The sequence below is a fragment of the Dermacentor albipictus genome, chromosome 2, assembly GCF_038994185.2.
Source record: "Dermacentor albipictus isolate Rhodes 1998 colony chromosome 2, USDA_Dalb.pri_finalv2, whole genome shotgun sequence".
Classification (NCBI taxonomy): Eukaryota; Metazoa; Arthropoda; class Arachnida; order Ixodida; family Ixodidae; genus Dermacentor; species Dermacentor albipictus.
The window spans coordinates 109,433,182-109,455,203 of record NC_091822.1 but is presented as its reverse complement, the minus strand read 5'-3'; the positions used below and the strand labels follow the sequence as shown (position 1 = coordinate 109,455,203).

At 48.7% G+C, this 22,022-nt stretch overlaps 2 protein-coding genes across 3 annotated transcripts in view; one reads left to right on the top strand and one right to left on the bottom strand.

Annotated features, from left to right (window-relative positions):
- Window positions 1–606: 606 nt before the first annotated feature.
- Window positions 607–1,680, top strand: LOC135900809 (transcription factor Sox-3-A-like). The gene has a single exon (XM_065430387.2). It carries the CDS (start codon window positions 607–609, stop codon window positions 1,678–1,680), a length of 1,074 nt encoding a protein of 357 aa, XP_065286459.2.
- Window positions 1,681–15,130: 13,450 nt separating this feature from the next.
- Window positions 15,131–22,022, bottom strand: part of LOC135900771 (BCAS3 microtubule associated cell migration factor-like) — an 87,160-nt gene continuing 80,268 nt past the window's right edge. For both annotated transcript variants that reach the window (XM_065430335.2, XM_065430336.2), the window contains 2 exons: window positions 21,838–21,967; window positions 15,131–15,532 (listed from right to left, as the gene is read on the bottom strand). In XM_065430335.2, the coding sequence (XP_065286407.1) occupies window positions 21,846–21,967 (122 nt within the window). In that variant the 3' untranslated portion in view covers window positions 15,131–15,532; window positions 21,838–21,845. The remainder of the gene's footprint in view (window positions 15,533–21,837; window positions 21,968–22,022) is intronic.

The window sequence follows — 22,022 nt, the reverse complement described above, 5'->3', positions numbered from 1 at the left end:
AAGATGAGCCTGCTGAAGGAGCAGCTCGAAAGGCGGTGCGGTGAAACGGGAGTCATCTGCTCGAAGTTCACTTCAGATACAGAGGGAGTCATCTGAGTGTCGTTGCTGACTCCCCCTCTATCTGGTGGTGCCATCTGTCGACCCTCTATGCATAATAACTCTACAAAAAATTAAGAAAAAAGCTACAGATGTGGCTAATACACATTTATTTATCTCTGATAAAATGTATAACAAATGGAACAAAGAGTGAACTGCGCTGAGACTTTGTTAAAGCTGAAATTGCCACATTAACAAGTAAACAAAGAAAATCTAGGGATTTTTCTTTAATCTAGGGATTTCTGGGGGTTCATTTGAGGGATAAAACGTTGACCTGAGTTGGCATCACTGAGCGGGTGGGTCACGAGGCGGACGTGGCACACATAGCCGGCAGTTGTTTCGTCTGACACCGTAGTTCTCGCGTACGCAAGCCGCTAAAGAAACTCTATATTATGATCGGAAATTGAGTGTCGTGCTCTTTTAAAGAGTGTACATATGTTAAATCGTGCTCGAACTCGTGGCAAACGAGATTGGTGTAGGCGCGTGGGCCTCATTCTAGGCCTCCTCGTGATGCAACAGGTGCCAGCCCGGCACCATGCCATGGCCGTCAATGCAGCTTTACAGCAACAGCAGCAGCACCACCACGGTTCTCCTGCTATCGGTCCTGCAAGCGGCTCTAACCGCAATGCTTGCAACGGTGGTATCGGCGGCGGCGGCCACAACGGCGGCGGTCACATCAAGGGGCCCGAGGACGCGTGCGCACTGTGGTCGCGCGCGCATCGGCGCGAGATCGAGCAGGAAAATCCCGACATGCTCTACAAGGAGGTATCCAAGCGTCCGAGCGCCGCATGGAAGCAGCTAAACGAGGACGACAAGCGGCCGTTCATCGACAAGGCCAAGCGGCTACGCGAGCAGCACAAGCGGGACTACCCGGACTACAAGAAGCCTCGAAGCAAGCCCAAGCCTCCGACGTCCAAGAAGTCGGACCAGCCTTACGGCATGCCGGCCGGCGCGTACTACGTCACGGACTCGCACAGCGCCTATTTGCACCACCATAAGGGGATGGCCTTCTTTCGCGACACGTTCAACACAGCTGAGACAGCCGACGCTGCCCCGTGGGAGAACGTCTGGAGCATGATGCCTGATCAGAAGCCGCAGCAGAGTTCGCCACTATGCTTCTCGAGCAGCCCGGCGCCGCCTGGCACCTACTCGCCTTGCCTTCCGGAAATGAAGCCGTACGAGGCGGAACCCTGCGAGGAACTGTGGGATCTCTTGCAGGCCTTCTTTCACAACGCGTTCAACACAGCTGAGACAGCCGACGCTGCCCTGTGGGAGAACCTCTGGAGCGTGATGCCTGATCAGCAGTCGCAGCAGAGTTCGCCACTATGCTTCTCGAGCAGCCCGGCGCCGCCTGGCACCTACTCGCCTTGCCTTCCGGAAATGAAGCCGTACGAGGCGGAACCCTACGAGGAACTGTGGGATCCCGTGCACAGCGGATCGGGATCACGGTTCTCCGAAGTTTACGGAGTGTACCAAACCTCGGTACTCACCTCTACCGTTGTGTCAACCGGATACCCAGACGCGGCTGCCGCCACTGCCACCGCGTACACGTATGGCGGAGGACCCGGTTACACCATAAAATAAAGAACCGTGACACCTCTGCCTGAGACCAGCGTCACTGGCTGCCTGTCAGCTCTTAGGCTTTGCTATACGCGGCCGTGCTTGGGTGCAAGCTCGTATCCGCGTCGTGCCTTTGTGCTTTCTGCAAGGACGTCACCGTTAATTGGTTACCGAAAGCCACTGTCCCATTACCACCAGCTGTTGTTCATTCTTCTGCATGGCCACAAAGCAATGTCACTGAATATAAATATCACCCATGGTGTTCTGTGCGCGTCGCGAATGCACGGCCAGACTTTTCTTTCAAGAGGGAAGCGAGCCTTCCTTACTTTTATGGCTTTCTCTTTCACTGGCCCCCCGCGGACTCCAAGCTGTGCGCGAGAGAAAGGACCCCGCTCCCTCCGTTCGGTTCCTGAAAGAAACCCAGTGACGACGCTTCGGGGTGTCGGCTGTTGTTTCCCGTGCCTGGGGGCGGCGACGGGGATGGAAACCGCAGTTGGAAAAGCGCGGGACGGGCAGACTCGCCCCACCAGCCCTAGAGACCGGACCACTTTTTTTACGGGGCTAAAACTGAACGTTTTGTGTATTTTTAACTTGCTTTTTTGACCTTCTCAGTGTAATTAAAGTTTGTTTTAAATGTTCAACTGCGTTCGACCCGTTATCTAGCTGGACAGCGGACGCTTTGATCCCGTCAAGTGCGATCCGCGAGGCCAGCATAGTAAAAAAGTGAAGTCGACTGCCATCGGCCGCCAACTCAACGTCCGCTGCAGTGGAATACGTCGCACGGCAAGACCTCCGGTTTGACCATGACATCCGCCTACTGCAAGGACACGGCATCGCCTACAAGTTGAGCAGCTGACGGCACGCAGGGCAACGACAAGGTGGGCTCGTTTCAAATTTCATCGCGCAGCTTAGCAGGCTTCACCACATACGTCCGCTTTGAGTGAGATACGTCGTGAAGCACGCACGCCAAAATGGATCAGGACAAGCTGACGCCTGAAACGTCTCAAATTATGACAGCAGAGTATGAAGCTTCCACGGCAAATATTCGACCACAAAGAGCAACTACGTTTTCCATGAAAGGTAAAGAAACGTATGAAACGAGTCGCGAAGAGCACTGCCGGAGAATAGACGCTGCCTGGAAGAATGTGGAGACAGCTATTTTGAAAGTGTCATGTGCGAAAGAGGAAGACGTTAACAACGCCGCAACGCAGCTTCGCGCAAGCTATGAGCGCTACGAGCACGTCGCCGCCAGATACTCTACCTTCCTCGCCAAAACGAGCAGATCGGAAACCCAGCAGGAATTAGAACTCCAGAAAGCAATCGACGCAGATCGTTATGTGACTGTAAGCGACAAATTACGTGAGGCTACAGAACGAGAACGCGACCGCTTACAAGAGGTAACGTCGCAGCACTCTCTATCGGCCCACTCAAGCGTTTCTTCGAGGTCACGACGATCGGGCTCGTCAACAATCAGCCTAGCCGCCGTACAAGCACGCGCACAAGCTGAAGCCGTCCGGGCCAGAGCAGAGTTTGGTCGCAGAGAGGCCGCGATGCGTATTGAAAAGGCAAGGATTGAGGCTGAATTGGATATTTTGCAGCATGAAAAAGAAGCGGCAGCTGCAAACGCACAGGCGAATGCGCTCGAGGCAGCCGTGGAGCAGGATGGCGGGGAGCGCATGCGCACGCTCCCTCCTGTGGACCGAACGCTGCAGACTAGGAGTTATATCGATGAGCAGCAAGCCCTACGCAACTCTGCGCTCGTGTTTACTGAGGAGGCCGTTACCAACTCAAGCGACGACGTAAACAATGCTCGCACGTCGCCGAGGGCCAACACAGCTGCGAATAATTCGATGTGTCTGCGAGCTGATGAACGTCCACCTGACTACGATGCTGCCCCTAACAACCCAAGTTGTAAGCATGCTGGAGCTACGAGTCGTCTTATGAACTTACGAGTTGGTCCGCAGCCGCTTGTGCACGCCCCGACACACAACAGTTCAAGCTCAGAGCTAGCCGATGTCCTCAAATTCCTGTGCCGCAAAGACCTTGTTTCAAGCGGTCTTATCAAGTTTGATGATCGACCTGAGAACTTTCGCGCTTGGAAATCATCGTTCAAAGGTGTCGTCAGAGATCTAGGTCTTTCTGCCCAAGAAGAGCTAGACCTCCTCATCAAATGGCTTGGCCCTGAATCGTCAAATCAGGCTCGGAGGTTGAAATCGGTGCACGTGGATGACTTTTCAACGGGCTTGAACGTTGTGTGGAAACGGCTCGACGACGTCTTCGGGCGCCCTGAGGCAATTGAGGATGCACTACTGAAGCGGCTGGAAGACTTCCCGAAGATATCTTACCGGGAAAATACCAGACTCCAGGAACTTGGCGACCTCCTGCTAGAACTCGAGGCTGCGAAAACTGACCCGTATCTCGCCGGTCTTGGCTATTTGGATACCGCAAGAGGGGTCAACAAAATTGTTTCGAAGTTGCCATCTGGACTTCAAGAAAATTGGATGTCGGCGGGGTCGAAATACAAGAAAGATCACCACACTGCATTTCCACCCTTTTCTTTCTTTAGCAAATTTGTTAGAGATCAGGCCAGCATGAGGAACGACCCGAGTTTCATCTTGCATCCACAAAATGCCTCGTCTGAATTCAATCAAAGGAAGGAAGACAATGGTACCAAGACCACGCGGCAAAGATCATCTGTGTCAGCGAGGAAAACAGAAGTGGATCCTGTTTTTGCCAAGAATTATCAAGATGCCACTGCTAACGAACAGCAACCGGAATCGAGGGACTTGAAAAGGTGGTGTCCATATCACAAGAAACCTCACCCTTTGGAAAGGTGTCGCGCCTTCCGTGAGAAAACCTTGGAAGAGCGGCAATCTTTCATAAAGAAGCAAGGGATCTGCCTACGATGCTGCTCATCCAAGAACCACATGCAGTGGCAATGTCAGGCAGTTGTGAGATGCCTCATATGCGACAGCGCCGACCACGCCACAGCGCTTCACCCAGCACCGCCAACCTCGGAGCCGTCAAGGGCTAGTGGGTCTGATGACAGTACCACAGATGACTCGGAAAGAAGAGTCACATCTAGGCGTACTGAAGTGGCAAACGCTGACAACAGCACAAGGTCGTGTGCCAAAATCTGCCTCGTAGAGGTCACCCATGAGACTCAGCCTGAGAAGACAGTTAGAGCGTACGCGATTCTTGACGACCAGAGTAATCGCTCGTTGGTTAGGCCAGAACTCCTCAACGATTTCGGAGTGATGGGGACGCCTACGCAATACACGCTCCGCACTTGCTCCGGCAGTACTGAAGTGGTTGGAAGAGTCGCTCATGGTTTTTTCGTGCAGAGCATGTCAGGCGAAGTCAAGTTTCCTCTTCCACCTCTCCTCGAGTGCAAGGCAATTCCAGAAAACAGAGAGGAAATTCCGACACCTTACGCTGCAAGGCACTACCCACACTCGAAGTCAGTAGCAAATCACATTCCGCCTCTTGAGGAGGCTGGAATACTGCTCCTTCTTGGCCGGGACATCCTAAGAGCTCACAAGGTTCGTCAGACAATCAACGGACCCCACGACGCGCCGTATGCTCAGAAGCTCGACCTCGGATGGGTCATTGTCGGTGACGTTTGCGTTGGTCGAACGCGGAAAACGGGCAGCGTCAACGTGTTCAAGACCCATGTGCTGGACAGTGGGCGACCATCTCTTTTTGAGCCGTGCCCAAGACATTTCTTTGTTAGGGAGGCGCCGATTCTCAACTCTGCGGATAAGGTCTCAAAAGATTTACGATTGGCAGCAACACTGGATGACACCCTGGCCCCGAGTATTTTCGAGACAACAGAACTTGACAACCAGCGTGCTCTCTCCATGGAAGACAAGACATTCCTCAAGATAATGAATAGTGAATTCACCCAAGACAGATTAAACAATTGGGTCGCCCCTCTCCCCTTTCGCACACCGAGAAGTCGGCTTCCGAACAACAGAGAACAAGCTCTGTCTCGTCTGCTCTCGCTACGGCGTACCCTGCGAAAAAATCCTGAAACAAGGGAACGTTTCGTGAACTTCATGAACGAGCTCTTCATCAAGGGTCATGCGGAGGAAGCTCCACCACTTCACGTGGACGAAGAATGTTGGTATCTGCCCATATTCGGCGTTCACCACCCCCAGAAGCCTGATCAAATCCGAGTCGTATTTGACTCCAGCGCTCAGTATGAAGGGGTATCTCTGAACAACGTTCTCCTGACCGGCCCTGATATGACGAATAACCTTGTGGGGATTTTGATACGCTTCCGGCAAGAACCAGTTGCGGTTACAGCGGACGTCCAGCAAATGTTCTACAGTTTCATGGTTCGCGAGGACCATCAGAACTACCTGAGGTTCCTCTGGTTTAAGGGCAACGATATCTCCAGAGAAATCATAGAGTGCCGAATGAAGGTTCACGTTTTCGGCAACAGCCCATCGCCAGCTGTTTCAACGTATGGCCTTCGACGGACTGCCCAACAAGCTGCCCCCCGATTTGGCGAAGATGCCAGGAAGTTCGTTGAAAGAGATTTCTACGTCGATGATGCACTTAAGTCTCTTCCGAGCGAAGAAGATGCCATTAGTCTGCTGCAAAGAACACAGAAAATGCTTGCAACGGCTAACATAAGGCTGCACAAGATAGCTTCGAATAGGCAGAATGTGCTTAATGCATTTCCTCGAGAGGACCACGCCCAGGGACTGAAGAACCTCGACTTCGGCACAGACGCGTCGCTTACGCAGAGAAGTCTCGGTCTGCTGTGGGACATAGGCGACGACAGCTTCGTCTTCAGGGCTCCTCGTCAGCACAGGCCATATACGCGGCGAGGAGTGCTGTCGACCGTCAACAGCCTTTACGATCCATTAGGGTTTGTGGCTCCAATAACGGTTCAAGGCAAGTACCTTCTCCGTGACCTCGTGACGAAGGGTTATGACGGGGACACACCGCTTTCGGACGAGAAAAAGCAGAGATGGGACGAGTGGAAGAACTCTCTCCAGACACTACAGCACCTTCACGTGCGAAGAACGTATGCGCCAGTCTCGACGCTTGAAGCCGAAAGCAGGGACATTCATGTATTTTCAGACGCGTCCACAAGGGCCGTCGCAGCTGTGGCATACCTACGCGTGACTGACAAGCAAGGAAACAGACACGTCGGATTTGTCATGGGAAAGGCCAAGCTTGCTCCACAACCAGAACACACCATCCCAAGGCTTGAATTGTGTGCAGCAGTGCTTGCTGTAGAGATGACCGATTCTATACTACGAGAATTGGACTTCCAGCCGAACTCGGTCACGTTCTACACGGATAGCAAAGTGGTCTTGGGTTACATATACAACGAAACAAGAAGGTTCTACGTGTATGTGGCCAACAGGGTGCAGCGGATACGTAGCAGCACGCAACCTGAACAATGGAAATACGTTCACACAGACGAAAATCCAGCAGACCACGCCACTAGAGCGATTCCAGCAGCACAGCTTAAGAGCACGAACTGGCTGTCCGGACCTGATTTTCTCTCACGACGAGAAGAGGAAGCACGGTCGTCGAGCTTCATCCTCTTAAATCCTGATGAAGACAAAGAAATACGCCCTGAAGTCTGCACTCTGGCGACGGAGGTGAACAAACGACAGCGACTCGTAGCTGAACGCTTTCATAGACTCTCGAACTGGAAATCTCTCACTCGTGCTGTAGCAAGTCTGATCCAGGTTGCCCATCGCGCAAAGAACGCATCACAAGGAGAGGTAGCTCCCGTTGAGGCGCTCTCCAAAGCCAGGCTCGTCATCATTCGCGCAGTACAGCAGGACGCATTTTACGAAGAGATATGCTGTATCCAGAGAGGAGAGCAGGTTCACAAGACAAGCTCGCTTCGAAGGCTTGACCCATTCTTAGACGCCAACGGCTTGATCCACGTCGGCGGCCGCTTGAAGAGAAGCGACCTTCCAGACGACGAGAAACACCCTCTCTTATTGCCAGGTCGGCACCATGTGGCCAAGCTTCTCGTGCGCCACCACCATGAATGCGTGCAACACCAGGGCCGACACTTCACAGAAGGAGCCGTACGAGCTGCTGGGTATTGGATCGTCGGAGGTAAAAGGTGCATCTCATCCGTGCTGCAAGCATGCATTTCATGCAAGAAGCTGCGAGGGCGCTTTCACGACCAGAAGATGGCTGACCTTCCGGCAGACCGAATCAGCACAGATCCTCCTTTCACGAATGTTGGAATCGATGTTTTCGGTCCCTGGATGATTGTCTCTCGCCGAACGAGAGGTGGTGTTGCAAACAGCAAGCGCTGGGCAGTCATGTTCACTTGCTTAAGCATTCGCGCAGTGCACATTGAGCTGATCGAATCAATGGATACGTCGAGTTTCATTAATGCCTTCCGAAGGTTCCTAGCAGTGCGAGGGCCCGTCAAGCTAATACGCTCTGACTGCGGGACCAATTTTATCGGAGCTTGCAGAGAACTTGGAATCAGCGCAGAGGGCATTCATCGCTCACAAACAGGCAAGTTCCTCAGCGGAAACGGCTGCAAATGGATATTCAATCCACCGCACGCGTCCCATATGGGCGGTGCGTGGGAGCGGATGATAGGCATTGCACGTCGCATTCTTGACTCAATGCTCATGCAGTCACGTCATCAACGACTCACGCATGACATTCTTGCAACCTTTTTGGCAGAAGTTGCGGCCATCATTAATGCCAGGCCCATAACTCCTACTTCGTCTGACCCCGAAGATCCCACAATCCTAACTCCGGCGACACTTTTAACCCAAAAACACGGAAGCGCATCTGTAACAACTGGGCAGTTAGATACAAGCAACCTCTACAAACGGCATTGGCGTCTCGTGCAAAACCTGGCTGACGAGTTCTGGAAGCGCTGGCGCACAACGTATGTCACTACTTTGCAACAACGCCAAAAATGGCAAGCAGCAAAACCCGACCTCAAAGAAGGCGACGTCGTTCTACTCAGGGATAAAGAAGCAACCCGCAACGACTGGCCCGTCGGAGTGATTACACGAAGCCTGCCCAGCGCAGATGGAAGGGTGCGCAAGGTCGAGCTGAAAACAGCCAAAGACGGGGTTGTGAAAACATTCTTCCGGCCAACAACAGAAGTTGTGCGTTTGCTGTGACCGTGATATAGTGGTGGCGTCTTAACAACGGAAGACACCAGACGGGGAGTGTTCTGTGCGCGTCGCGAATGCACGGCCAGACTTTTCTTTCAAGAGGGAAGCGAGCCTTCCTTACTTTTATGGCTTTCTCTTTCACTGGCCCCCCGCGGACTCCAAGCTGTGCGCGAGAGAAAGGACCCCGCTCCCTCCGTTCGGTTCCTGAAAGAAACCCAGTGACGACGCTTCGGGGTGTCGGCTGTTGTTTCCCGTGCCTGGGGGCGGCGACGGGGATGGAAACCGCAGTTGGAAAAGCGCGGGACGGGCAGACTCGCCCCACCAGCCCTAGAGACCGGACCACTTTTTTACGGGGCTAAAACTGAACGTTTTGTGTATTTTTAACTTGCTTTTTTGACCTTCTCAGTGTAATTAAAGTTTGTTTTAAATGTTCAACTGCGTTCGACCCGTTATCTAGCTGGACAGCGGACGCTTTGATCCCGTCAAGTGCGATCCGCGAGGCCAGCATACATGGAGTTTCATGAAAGTTTGCATCCGCCCGAAAGTAGTATGGCTTCCAGCCAGAAAGACAACCGTGTAGTGTTCAGAAACTATTATGCAAACCGCCATTGCGGGGCAGTCGTTTTGCCAACTAGGTTAGCTGATATGCTGACAGATGGTAGAACCACAGAAGTAACATTTGCAGAAAAAAAGCAGGGAAACTAAGTGTAAATTACGGAGCTGTACATTTTAATAAATAAACGAAGGATTGAGAAGAGATAGGCAAAATGGTAGACAATGATAGATGTAGTAAAACCTGATTATATCAAACAGTCTAGGTATGGTATGGTAAAACTCTATTGAGGTCCTGCAGATCATGAGTCATCACGAAGTGGGCCGCTCCCATGTGGGAACCGTTGTGGGAACCACAATGTGGCCAAGCCTCTCGGCCACATTGTGGACCTGCTGGACAGCCCAGAGTTGATCAGCCAGAAGAGGGCTGCGGAGAACCGCCTCCCATCTGGCCAAGCTGTTATCTGTGATAGAGCATGACCAGGCACACCGCCAGGGCATGTGTTCTAACGTGGTTATTTCTCCACGATTGCGGTAAGTACCACCGGTGTAAGTATCTGGATAGGTTGTATGTAAGAGCGATGGATTGGGATATGTATTCGTTTGTAGTTAGTGCTTGAGCTCGATTGATTGTCATCTCTTTCGAAACAGGGCAATGACAAATGGTCAATCTAGGTGGTCATTTGTCATTGCCCTGTTTTGAAAGAGAGGATGATGAAGATGATAATCAATCATCATTGCATACATTGAGGAAGGAAATAAACAAGGAGAGAGCAATTACATCATGCAGCCAGCCTTGGCCAGCTAATTCTCCCTGAAGCCACAAACTTTGCACGCACATTGCAGATCTATACACCAATCATACTGCCACTCAGCATTGCACACCAATAACTGCCCGCTCAATGCCATCACCCGAACATTCTGAACCCATGATTCTCGCAGAATCGGCAAAACCGACAGAAATCGCACAAGTTGATGTACTGCAACGACAGTTTCTAGCAATCCAACAAAGCATCCAGCAACTGGCAAGTGTAATTGAAGAAACGCGGCTCGCAAAAGATCAGTGACACAAGAAAGTGAACACTGGCACAACAGGAAGTAGAGCAGGGACACCCTGCCGATCCACCCGTAAGCCAGAATGAATAGCAAAACCAACCACAGGAACGAAAACCCACTCCTAATCTGGTAATGGAATTGTCGCAGCTACAAACACAAGCAAGGACCATTGAGACAGTACATAAGTAACGCCAAAACGACACCAAGCATAATCGCATTGCGGTAAACAGGCACACACCCAACTCAAACTGGCTACAGCACACATACCACCATGTCTGAAAGCCGCGTGGCCACACTTGCAGCTAAGACGCTCGCAACACACAATAGACGGCAGTGATGTCGATTATAATCTAATTGAGATCCTACTGCTCTAACGAGGCTGAAAGAGCTTTCTCATACTGAATATCTACAGCCCACCCAAGCAGAAGCAGGCCAAGTTCGACTACTTGATCACTAAAGCAATTGGCATAGCCACCATAGTCTGCCGATTGTAGGAGACTTCAACGCGACTCACCAGGCATGGGGCTACACGACAGCCACATCAAAAGGCATTGCCCTCCAGTACACGATACAGCAGTACCATCTCACCATCCTCACAGACCCCACATGCCCCACGCGTCTAGGAAACAGCATCTCCCGAAATACATGCCCTGACCTCACCCTTTAATCATCATTGGGAAGTGGGTACGCTACCAGCAAGCTGGAAGCACGCAGACATCATACTCATTCCTAAGCCAGGCAAACTCTCCAGCTTCGAAAATATGAGACCAATATCACTGACTTCATGACTAGGCAAGCTTCTGGAACATGTCATTCTGAACCAACGTCAGCCTTACCTAGAATCCAGCGACCTCTTTCCTGAAACTATGTTTGGATTTCAGCCCCACCTTTATACCCACAACATCCTTCTTCAGCTGAAGTAACGAGTCCTTGAGCAAATCTCTCCACACAACAACGGAGCGATTCTAGCACTTGATCTCAAAGGCGCTTTCGACAATTTGGCTCACCATACCATCCTTACAAACCCAAGTTTCACAAACTAATCCTAATACTTACAATTACATATGTGCCTTTCTAAGCAACCGCACGGCCACAATAGGCATTGACTCACTCAGAACCCAGACGTTGCCTACCTGCAACAAAGGAACCCCAAAGGAACCCACCCTTTTCAACATTGCTATGATGAAATTACCTGACAACCTCAATGGAATACCAAGAATCGGGCATGCAATATATGCCAATGACACCCCTATCTGGACCACCACTGGTTCCAAAGGAGAGAAACAAGACGCCTTTCTACAAGCGACAGACGTCGTCCAGCAATATGCAAAAACAAGCTTCTCCGGTGCTCCCCAAGAAGTCGGAACTCTTAGTCCTTCGACAGAAATCACGAAGAAAGCTCAATGAAATACCCAACATCACACTCACCCTCGATGGCAAAGAAATACCCACAGTAAACCGCGTCGGCATTCTTGGCCTCCACATACAACAGGATGGCGGAGGCCAATACACCATCCAACGACTCAAGTAGACCACCTTCCAAGTCATGCAAATGGTCAGCCGCATCACCGCCAAACAATACGGACTGAAAAAAGACAACACAACTTGTCCAGGCCCTGATAATCAGCCGAATTGCCTACGCTACCCCATACGTACCCCTCACTACTAAGGAGATAGATCGATTAGACGTACTTCTTCGGAAAGCATACAAGCAAGCGCTCAGCCTACCACCGGGCACAGGGACACTCAAGATTGAAGCCCTAGGAGTCCATAATACAATAAGAGAAATGATAGATGCCCACCTCACAAGCCAACGAGTACGCCTAGCCCTCACACCAAGAGGAAGAATAATCCTAACGCCCTAGGCTACCCCACACACGGCAAAGGCCACGAACAAGCAATCCACCTGGCCCCCAATTTCCGGGAGCACATCAAGGTAGCCCATATCCTCAGAAGCAAGCACCCAGAACATCATGCCGGTCGTTGCCGAGCTCGTGCAAACTCTACAGACAAAATATGGCAGTCTCCCCACCACACTATACACAGATGCCGCGCAGTACCCCCAAAAAGCAGTCATGAAGACCAGCGTTGTCGACCATAACCTACAAGAGGTGGTCTCGATGACGGTCCGCACTGCCAGCGCCTTCGTAGCGGTGGAGACAGCCATCGCCTTGGCCATTACCTCTAGTCTGACCAACGAGTACGTCACAATTATTACCGATTCCCAGGCAGCTTGCGTAGCTACGCGAAAGGCAGAGTATCTTCAATTGCCCACCGTCTCCTCAAACAAGCCTCCCAATTTCCGGACGTTGAAATAGTATGGACTCCAGGACACAAGTCCCTCCGTGGAAATCGGGGTGCACATGGTGTAGCCCGAGCTAACGCCTCCCGGGTGCCACAAGCGAGTAATACGGCCGTATCTATGGAGCCCGTACTTTTACAATACGACGCCATACTACACCACCACAGATTGAACAGACGACAATACCCACCTCCACACAAGACCCTCCAATGTGAAGACGCCGTAACATGGGGACAAATACAAACCAATACATACCCCCATTTAAGCAGACTATACGCAATACACCCTACACTATACTCATACGAATGTCCCCTTTGTAACAACTACGCCTCTCTCTATCACACCACATGGGCCTGCCCCAACGTGAAGCCAGCCCCGCAAACACCGAACTCCACACCCGAGCAGTGGGAGGTCGTGATGAATAGTTCGGACCCTCGTAACCAGCAGCAACTGGTGCGGCGGGCCCGGGAGACAGCAAGAGCCGCAGGAGCCCTGGACTAAGGGCGCCTCCCGCACAAGCAGAAAGACACCTGCTTGTCCTTTTTTTTTAATAAATGTTTTTCCTCCTCCTTTCTGAAGCCACTCCCATCTGTTCTTCTCCCCTCGCAGTATCATCCCAACTCCTGACCAACAAGACTCATTGTATTGACCGGGAATATATTTTACTGTGAAGCTGCGTAGGTCCAACATCCAGAGTTTGTGGTGTCTGTGTGCAAAAACTATCATGTGGGCCGATCCTGGTGATTGTGCAGAAAGGGTCCAAACTCAATGGCACATACCCCTGTGGGCTTGGGAACCTGTGCCCTTGAACTACCCTCGTCGCACCTGGGACCTAAACTATCGTCATCAGCAATGACTCTAGCATTGCAGTCTTTTTCCACAGCTGGCTTGATGCCGCACCTCGGTACAAGCACGCGAATGCACTCGTGCAACTGCTCATGTGTTCGTCTTCCACTGCTGGCTCCATTGCAGCTTATCGTTCCACCGTGGCATTTCACTTTTCTGTCGCAATGGGGATATGAGCCATTCATTGTCTTACGTGATAGACATATTTAATGACAGAGGTGATACGCGAATGTGTGTGCGTACCTATATAGTCACGATAACCACAGATCAGGACAATAGAGAGTTTTAGATAAGGGACGCAAGCGGCTTGTGTGCACAAGAACTAGCGGCCACGGTACTCACATGCGCAGACCCTTATGTCTGGGCGCGCGCGTGCGTAGTACCGTTGCCCCTAGTTCATGCGTACGCAAGCCACTTGTGTCCCCTAATCTAAAGCTCCAGCAAATGTGTTCGTATCTTTGTTCAAAATTCTACGTCACCTCTGTGTCGTGCACTAAACAGCCTCGCTGGTCACCCACCTTCACAGAGGGGAATGACTCATGAATTTTTTAAATTAAGGTCCACTTGTTCAGCTGCCCTGTCTGCAGCTTTACGACACCATGGGCTCTATTCTCGACACGCACAGCAGCTACACGGCCGCCATTATTCGTCAAGTTGACTCTCTGACTGGCTGTCGAGAGGTCACGTGTTCCGACATTTGTGCCGGCAAGTGGAAGTCTTGAAAAATGCAATTTTGTGTTTTCATCAAGATCACAAAACATGCCGTGGAGCTGCAAATTTTATCGACTTATACTTTTTCTGACCCTTGGCAGCTAGTTGTGACATTAGCACTTAAAAAAATAAAATAAAATAAGAACGGTAGTGTGCAGAGACCCGTGCAATGCATCTGCAATATTGCGAATGTATAGTGGCAGTCCAAGATGGCTGCCATGTCAGCTTGGTGATTGCCTGAAGAAATGTGCCGTGCGGAGTGTCACAGGAAGGGCCATTTCATAAACATCAATGTGATGTTTCGCGTCGTTGCACTAGACTGCCATTGCGGAGATGTTCCGCCATAACTTGTGGTGCGGCGAGACACGCAAATTATGCTAATGAGTGGCCATATGCGATAGTGGCCGAGAGGCATGCGTATCGTTGCACTTTCCTCGTCGTTTGGGGCCATGAAAATCTCTTGTTCATAATGCATGCTCACAGCATTCGCATTGATCACGGGTGGTAATAGCATTTGTGTTCTGGGCCATCACTTTTTTAAAGCACACATTTATTTGAAATAATATTGGTTGAACGTTACAAAACTTCTGCTACTTTTTGCACTTTTCACTGCTGCATTTGTATTGTAATCAAGATTACTGACTTTCTGCAGCATCTGAGGTTATGGCAAAAGCAGCTTTTTAATTTATAAAATGAAATGCATGCAAGGCAGCGCCTTGAAGATTCCTCACGTGGTGCTTACTTGCACCGTGTGAAGAAGCTAATCCAAATAATTTTTGTGGCAGAACACTCCTTAGAAAGCACGTCTAGCGTATAACCAGGATTCGGTATGTGGCCTAGTGAGAGGCCCTTTAAGAACACCAGTCAGAGGCGCATACAGAGCATCGATAAATTTTTATTGCGCTTCCTTGATGAAATGCATATTATATATATAAGTGCTAAACTATACATACTACACAGCCTTTTATGTCTGCTACATGACAGATCCACCATGTCTAGCAGAAAACAACTTAAAAAGCATTTTTCTCGCTTTTTTTCGTCTCGCTCCGAGTACAAAAGCAATATCGGCACATGCGACATAAACACGTCATTTGAAAATCTCGTCTTGGAGGTTCAAAATTATCTTTTTTTTTTGTACACGACAATGGTAAATAGTGCTTTTTTTTTTCACAAGAACAAACACAATAACATTCAACTGGAGTGTGCTGTAGCAGCCCAGGTTCTGTGATCTAAAAATTCATGACTTCTTCTGGTCCACAGGCCCGATTGAGCGTCCAAGCTGCAAAGTAAGGAAATAAAAGCAGGCTGTCATCGATGTTTAGCACCTTAAGCTAGAAAATGAAAAGAAGTATGCGAAATTTCCTTTTATACAGCACTGAGTGTCATATCCCAAGTCACTGATGCATAAAAAAAAAGAAGCAACAGAAACTTGCAAACATTTGTTTGGGGAATAAAACAAACTAGAAACAATTCCCTATGAAACAAATGTGGGTGCAACTATAAAACTGATACACATTACAAGATAAGGCTTGCACAAGTAGTACTTTAATGCATAATGTAATGGGAAATTTCCAAGGTTTCATTTAAGAGGAAGAAATCGTTCAAAGTGTTTCACAACTGGTAAACCTACTTTGTACATATACACAATTTGGGTTCTACACCACAGTACAGTCAACGACTGAATTTTCGGACATGCCTGATATTTTGAACGTCTTCGCGGCACCGCCACGATCCCCACAGAATCAATGAATTATGACATCTGAAGTTTCGGATGCTCGAACCCCCCGCCGTCCAATTTTCCGGACTTTTTGACGCGATGGAAGGTCCTTTGGCTCCTCGCGCAGTGCCCTTGAGAAGGAAATTGACTTGCAGCCAAAGCATATCCCCACTTTGAACCACAACTAGCCGAATCTAGCCGTCACACACCGATTTGGTTCATCGCCGCACTTCCGCCTCCGGTGGAGTTTCTGGAGCGGCGCCATTTCGTTTGTTTGCACAGGCCATGTTTTGGCTAGCGTGGTGTGTGGTTATGCTGTTGTGTCAAGTGTGCTCTGCGACGCTAGACCTAGGTGCTTCGACGCTCGTCAGCGAACTCCACTGTTCGCAACTTGAGGATTTCGCTTGCCTTCGATGGCCCCCACTCCGTCTTCGTCGTCCTCGCTGATGGCATTGAAGCGCGGAAAGCAGTACCGTCGGTTAATGATGGAGAAGAAAGCCGCCATTATTAAGAGGAAGCTTTAGCTCGGGCCCAACTCCGACGCGGCCTATTCAAATACATGTGAAACGCAAAAACGTTTTTATGAAATAACCTCTGGACCGATTTTGATTAAATTTGTTGCATTTGAAAGAGAAAGTTAAATTCTGGTGACTATTGGAAGCGGAATTTCGATTTAGGGCTTGAATTTTCTTAAAACGATTTTCAAATATTTGACCGTTTGAAAAAAATAGAAGCACGAAGTTTACAAATTCATAGCTCTGCATCAAGAACTGATATTCCGGTTCTGTAAACGACATCCATTAGATCATTCAAAGCGGACAAATTCAATATGTCATTTTACATCTTACATGAATTTGTTACGTTGGTTACAAGGGTTTTGCAAAAGTTGTATTTCCCTATAATTAAACTTTTTTTATATTCATGTGTAACATATCAATTTTGTCCGCTTTAGATGTACTATTAGATGCAATTCACAGAATCGTATTATCATTTTTAGTGGTTGAGTTACAGAGTTGTAAACTTGATAGTTTCGTTTTATGAGAATTTTTTATTTTTGCCAATTTTTAATAAAAAATCGACGACCTAACTCAAAAATTCGAAACCAACAGTCACTAGATTTTAAATTTGTCTTTTAAATGCAACAAAGCTCGTCAAATTTGGTGCAGTGGTTGACGAGAAAAACGAATTCTCCTTTTACATGTATTTAGATAGGAGCACTCGAGCTAAAGCTTCCTCTTAAGCAAGTCGTGAGCAATGATCGCAGGCTGACGTGAGCAATGATCGCATGCAACCGGAACACCGTCCAAACAACAATCAACAAGTTCTTCAAACCACTGCAGCAATAACACCGGCTGCCCGACAATGCACATGTACATAATAAACCGGCAGTCGGCTGCATACAGAGTTTTTGAATGCCTCTTTTTATAGCCACTTCACTGATGCTTTGGCAGGGTTTCGAAAGCCTGGTACTTCGCCCTTTATCTCTAGATCTGAGTAAAAAAGAAAAAAGGTGTGTTTTTTTTGCATGCATTCATTTTTTCGGACTGCCTGAATTTTCAGATGTTTTTACGTTCCCTAGAGGGTCTGAAAAATCGGTCGTTGACTGTACACGAGTACCTACGGCTTGAAAACAAATTTGCTGTTCCTTATCATATTTATTGTATATTGCTATCGAATGTATATAGTAGAACCTTGTTGATATAATCCTGTTTCATATGATTTCATGGCGCAAATGTTTGCGATGCAAAACACAAAAACTAACCCACTATAGCTATGCTTCTTTTTTTTACCAGTGGATGCGTTCCTGGAAAATACAATCTTTTGGCACCAATGCTCATTGCATCGCCAAACTGTGATCATACAATTAGTTTTTTTAGGCTGCTAGACCCTATGTAAACAAGAACAGGCACGGGGCGTGCGCCATCAAGAACAGTTGACTCCGCCGCAGCAGCTTTTCTGCAGTACTCGTCCGCCCAAGTAACATGAAAACGCCGGCGCACACTCAGTCTCCTATTTCGGTGGAAGCAAATCTCCTTGCGAGTCGTCGCATGCTGCATTTACAGCTATCGCTTACCTATCCGTGTCACAGCGAGCACGGTGCCACTGGAAGCATACTGCACGCATCTTTAGGCAGTGTGAAGTAAGCGTCATGTTTTGCTCTGGCGGCACTGTATTCTGGTGTTGCCCACTAGCACGGTTTCATCTTGCTTTCCTCTCACCGTCTTCATACATTACACCGATAGGAAAACGACAACGTGCTTGAGCCCCGCCAGATCGACGGGCGTTGCTGTCTCCTGCCGCAACGATTCGTGCCGATTAAGCACATCAAAACTTCCCGTCAAAGTGCCCCGCCCGATCAAGCTGCCGGCCCAGGCTGATTATGAGGAGCGCAAGCGTAAGCTTGACAATGCGTTGACGTCTCATGCTGCAACCATTCGTGCAAAGATTTGCATTACATAGATGTGAACTACAGTTGAGCTTGCCGAACCTTTTAGTGACTTCGGATCTTGCGTTTTCCCGGCTAGTTCGTTTTTCGAATTTTTTTTTTTTCAGTGCGCACTAATGAGGTTTACTGTATTTGGACTTATCACTGCTTTACTGGTTGAAATTCAGATGAAAATTAGATAAAATCTAATTGCTCTTGCAGTTGGGACAGGCATCTCAGTGCCCACTTTTATTCAACTCTTTGTAAATTGCCACACGATGTGTTCGCTTCCACATCTTTCATATCACAACTGACTTGCTTCCATGTTCATGATTATATTGCGCTTAGTGTTACACTGACGAACGTGAAGGACAGGACGTGGATGTACGTAGCGCTACGTATGTCCGCGTCCTGTCCTTCACGTTTGTCAGTGTAACACTAAGTGCAATATAATCATGAACATCCACCAACTAGGCCTGTTCGTTGCCGTACTAAATGCCTTGCTTCCATGTATTTCTTATCACAGCTGACATGTGGTCCTTTCACTTATGTTTCTAAGTGTTGCCAGCTCCTCTGGAACACACAGCAACCCTCCTTAAACAGCTGCAGGCAGGCGGTGACTCAAGTTTATGCTAGTGCCGCCTTCGCAGCAGATGGCTTTCCCATAGAGAGAGTTTACTTACGATTTCTTTCCCCCCTTAAATACCAGGCAAAAGTAAGTGTGCCAAGTATTATGTTGACCGATCCAGACCGCAAATTGCAATCTTTCTGCAACATTTCAGTAAGAACAGAACAGCGGTAAACATAAAATCATTTTTCTATGATTTTAAGAGAAATATGCACGTCCCTGTATATGAGAAACTAGAGGAAAAAGAATAGCAAGAAAGAGAAAGACAAGACTACTTATGATTTTAAAATACCATTTAGAAGGGTTGTGGCAAGTACTGTAGCAGGGAAGTACCGCTAGGTACAAATAAAGATACAGAGGAGGAGGATGATGTTAGCTGCAGGAGGACCTAGCCTTGCTGGTATTGCCAGCAATCACTCCACGCCAGCACCGCCTTTCAGCATAGCTAGGCAGCTTAAGATCTACAGGTGCATCATTCAGTACATCCTCATTTAGAGCGCATCACGAGATGGGTGACCATTTATACTTATGCAGGAAGAAACATGCCCAAACGAAAAATGTTTGTGCCTATGAAAGGGAGCCTTTAAGCAGACATTTTCCGATTTAATATATCTGAATGCCGTTTATTTGGACATTGCATGATTTTGTACAGATTTGCAGCCCCTCCACTGGCCCCGTAGATATAATGTGTAAAAACAAATGGTATTTCACTCACCTTACAGTGCGTCATTCAATAATTCAAACTCTGCCTGCACAATGGCATGCTCTTTTGACCAACAAGATAAGCACAGAGAGATGTTTTTGTTTTGATACGTTGCCAGCGCCTCCTTGAAACCAAAAATAACTCGAGTATATGCCGACTATACCCAGCCCACGGGACAAGCCAAGCCACTAAGTTGTCAAGGCAGAACTCGTGTGTTTGCCGTGTGTCCCACTCGTGTCTAGATTTTTTACGTTTCACATCTACCTTTATGTTTTTGTTAACAATGGTGAAGCTGTCTCAGGCAACTTCGTTATCTTCTGTTACTAATTTTTGTCTCTTAGAATAATCAAGCGCCACCAAATGCCGCCAGCTCCGCTCTTGATGTCGGCGATAGGGGAGGGGGGGGAGGGGTATTCAGTAAGTGTTCACTTGACAGGCTTTCCATTGTAGCTGGTACAGGGTATGATCAAGAAAACAGCCTTTCACAGCCAGTTTCATTCTCGCTAGTTCAGCTCCAGTCAATCAGCGGTGGCCAAAATGAACAGTTCACTAGGTGGACACTTACTATTGCTAAGTAGACACACGATCATTTCGTTGTCGGAGTGCATTTGACCTCTATTCGAGATAGCAAGAGACAGATTTAGCGCATACACTGACCATGTTTTCATTTATTTGTGGCGATGGAATGACAATATTCAAAATTCAGACTGACCAGGTCACATGCAGCAATGTGTTTACAAGCCTTTCTGGCCAATTGTGGAACAAAGAAAGTTACATTCTAGGCGAATTCATTATTTCAGATTCCTAATTATTCGGACTTTTAAGCAGTCCCTTCAGAGTCTGATCTATTATTCAGCCAAATGTAGTATGGAACATCATAGTACTGATACACTCATTCTAGACAGCAGTATGCTTTTTTATTCTGGTGGCTTTGGTCAAGGTACATTACAGACACCGACTGATTTTCCGGACTCCAAAAATTCGGACATGCTCTATTATTCGGTCTGCTTCGCGGAACCGCCATTCTCCCCATAGACCATAATCTATAACAACTGCCGAAAGTTTGGACACCTTGCAACCTCTAGTCTGATTTTCCAGACAGTCCTTGAGCCAACTCGATCGAGAGCACCATGCACCGACTCTGACCGGTGCATGGTTCGATTAGCTGAGCGACATCTTTGTTTTGAATGGAGCCTCCGTGCTGCCCCACGAAGTGGCGCTACTGGAAATCCCCGCTCATCATCATCGTTTCTGCCTGGTTCGATAGAGTTGCTACAGCAGTTCCGGTCTCAGCTTAGTAAGCCACGTCAAGACAATCCAGCAGCTGATTTGTTTGTTTCTTTGTGCACAACGCTGCGAGTAGGCTACGTTTTTCGTTTGTGTGCTGTGTCGAGGTTGCGGTGATCCAAAGCAGCATATGGAAACATTGCGTCAAGTGTCTAGTGGTGCAGGCAGACTGCCCTGGTGAATGCCGGCATGCGGGTGCCGGGAGGCCTAGGATTTGTCGCCTTCTGATGTGCTCCCTATTAACGCCGAAAATGTTCTGCAGGGACCTGCGCAGCAGTTGCATTGCGATTCCGGACAGCGTCTCATTTGACAGTTTCACAGGTGCTGACATGCTGTAACTGACATGAGCAGAACTCGATGAGGGCGAGATCATTCGTCAGGTTTCTGCTGCACTGCCGGACGATTACACACCATCTGCTACACTGCCGTCGCGTGCGGAGCTAGTACAAGCAGTGACTGTGCTTTCAGCTGCCTATAGTGACCATACAACCCTCTCCGAGATTCAGGCTTATCTGATTGTGTGTAAACAGAACAGCGTGCAACGACGCAGTGACGATTTCTTCAAGCCTACTGCCAAGCCCGAATAAATGCGTGGAAATAAAGGATTTCGTTCTTTTTTTTTCTTTATCTGCTTTTTCGGACATTTCCGCAGGCCCCATGAGGTCCAAATAAACGGTCAGCAACTGTATATATGCCACAAGAGTGTTTCATTTACCTTTGATTCAGTGCTTACACATGTGAAATTTGAAGGAACACTAATTTATAACCGGGCAAAGTACAATAGGAACCCCAGAAAGCACATGCCCATCCAAGAGAACACTCACAGTGAGAGTCACATAGAGTCTTGCTGGGTAGAGGAAAAGACCAGTAAGTGCTCTGTGCTTTGGCTGGGCGAGTGGTAGAGGGACACGTCCGAGTTGCACCGAGAGCCAACATCTTCGAAGCATGCCAATTCTGTTGAGTGAACACAAGGAACACAAGTGATTAAACTAGGTGTACCTTTTTTTAG

Coding starts and splice junctions, on each gene's coding strand:
- LOC135900809 (XM_065430387.2), top strand. CDS start 607: ATGCAACAGGTGCCAGCCCGGCACCATGCCATGGCCGTCAATGCAGCT.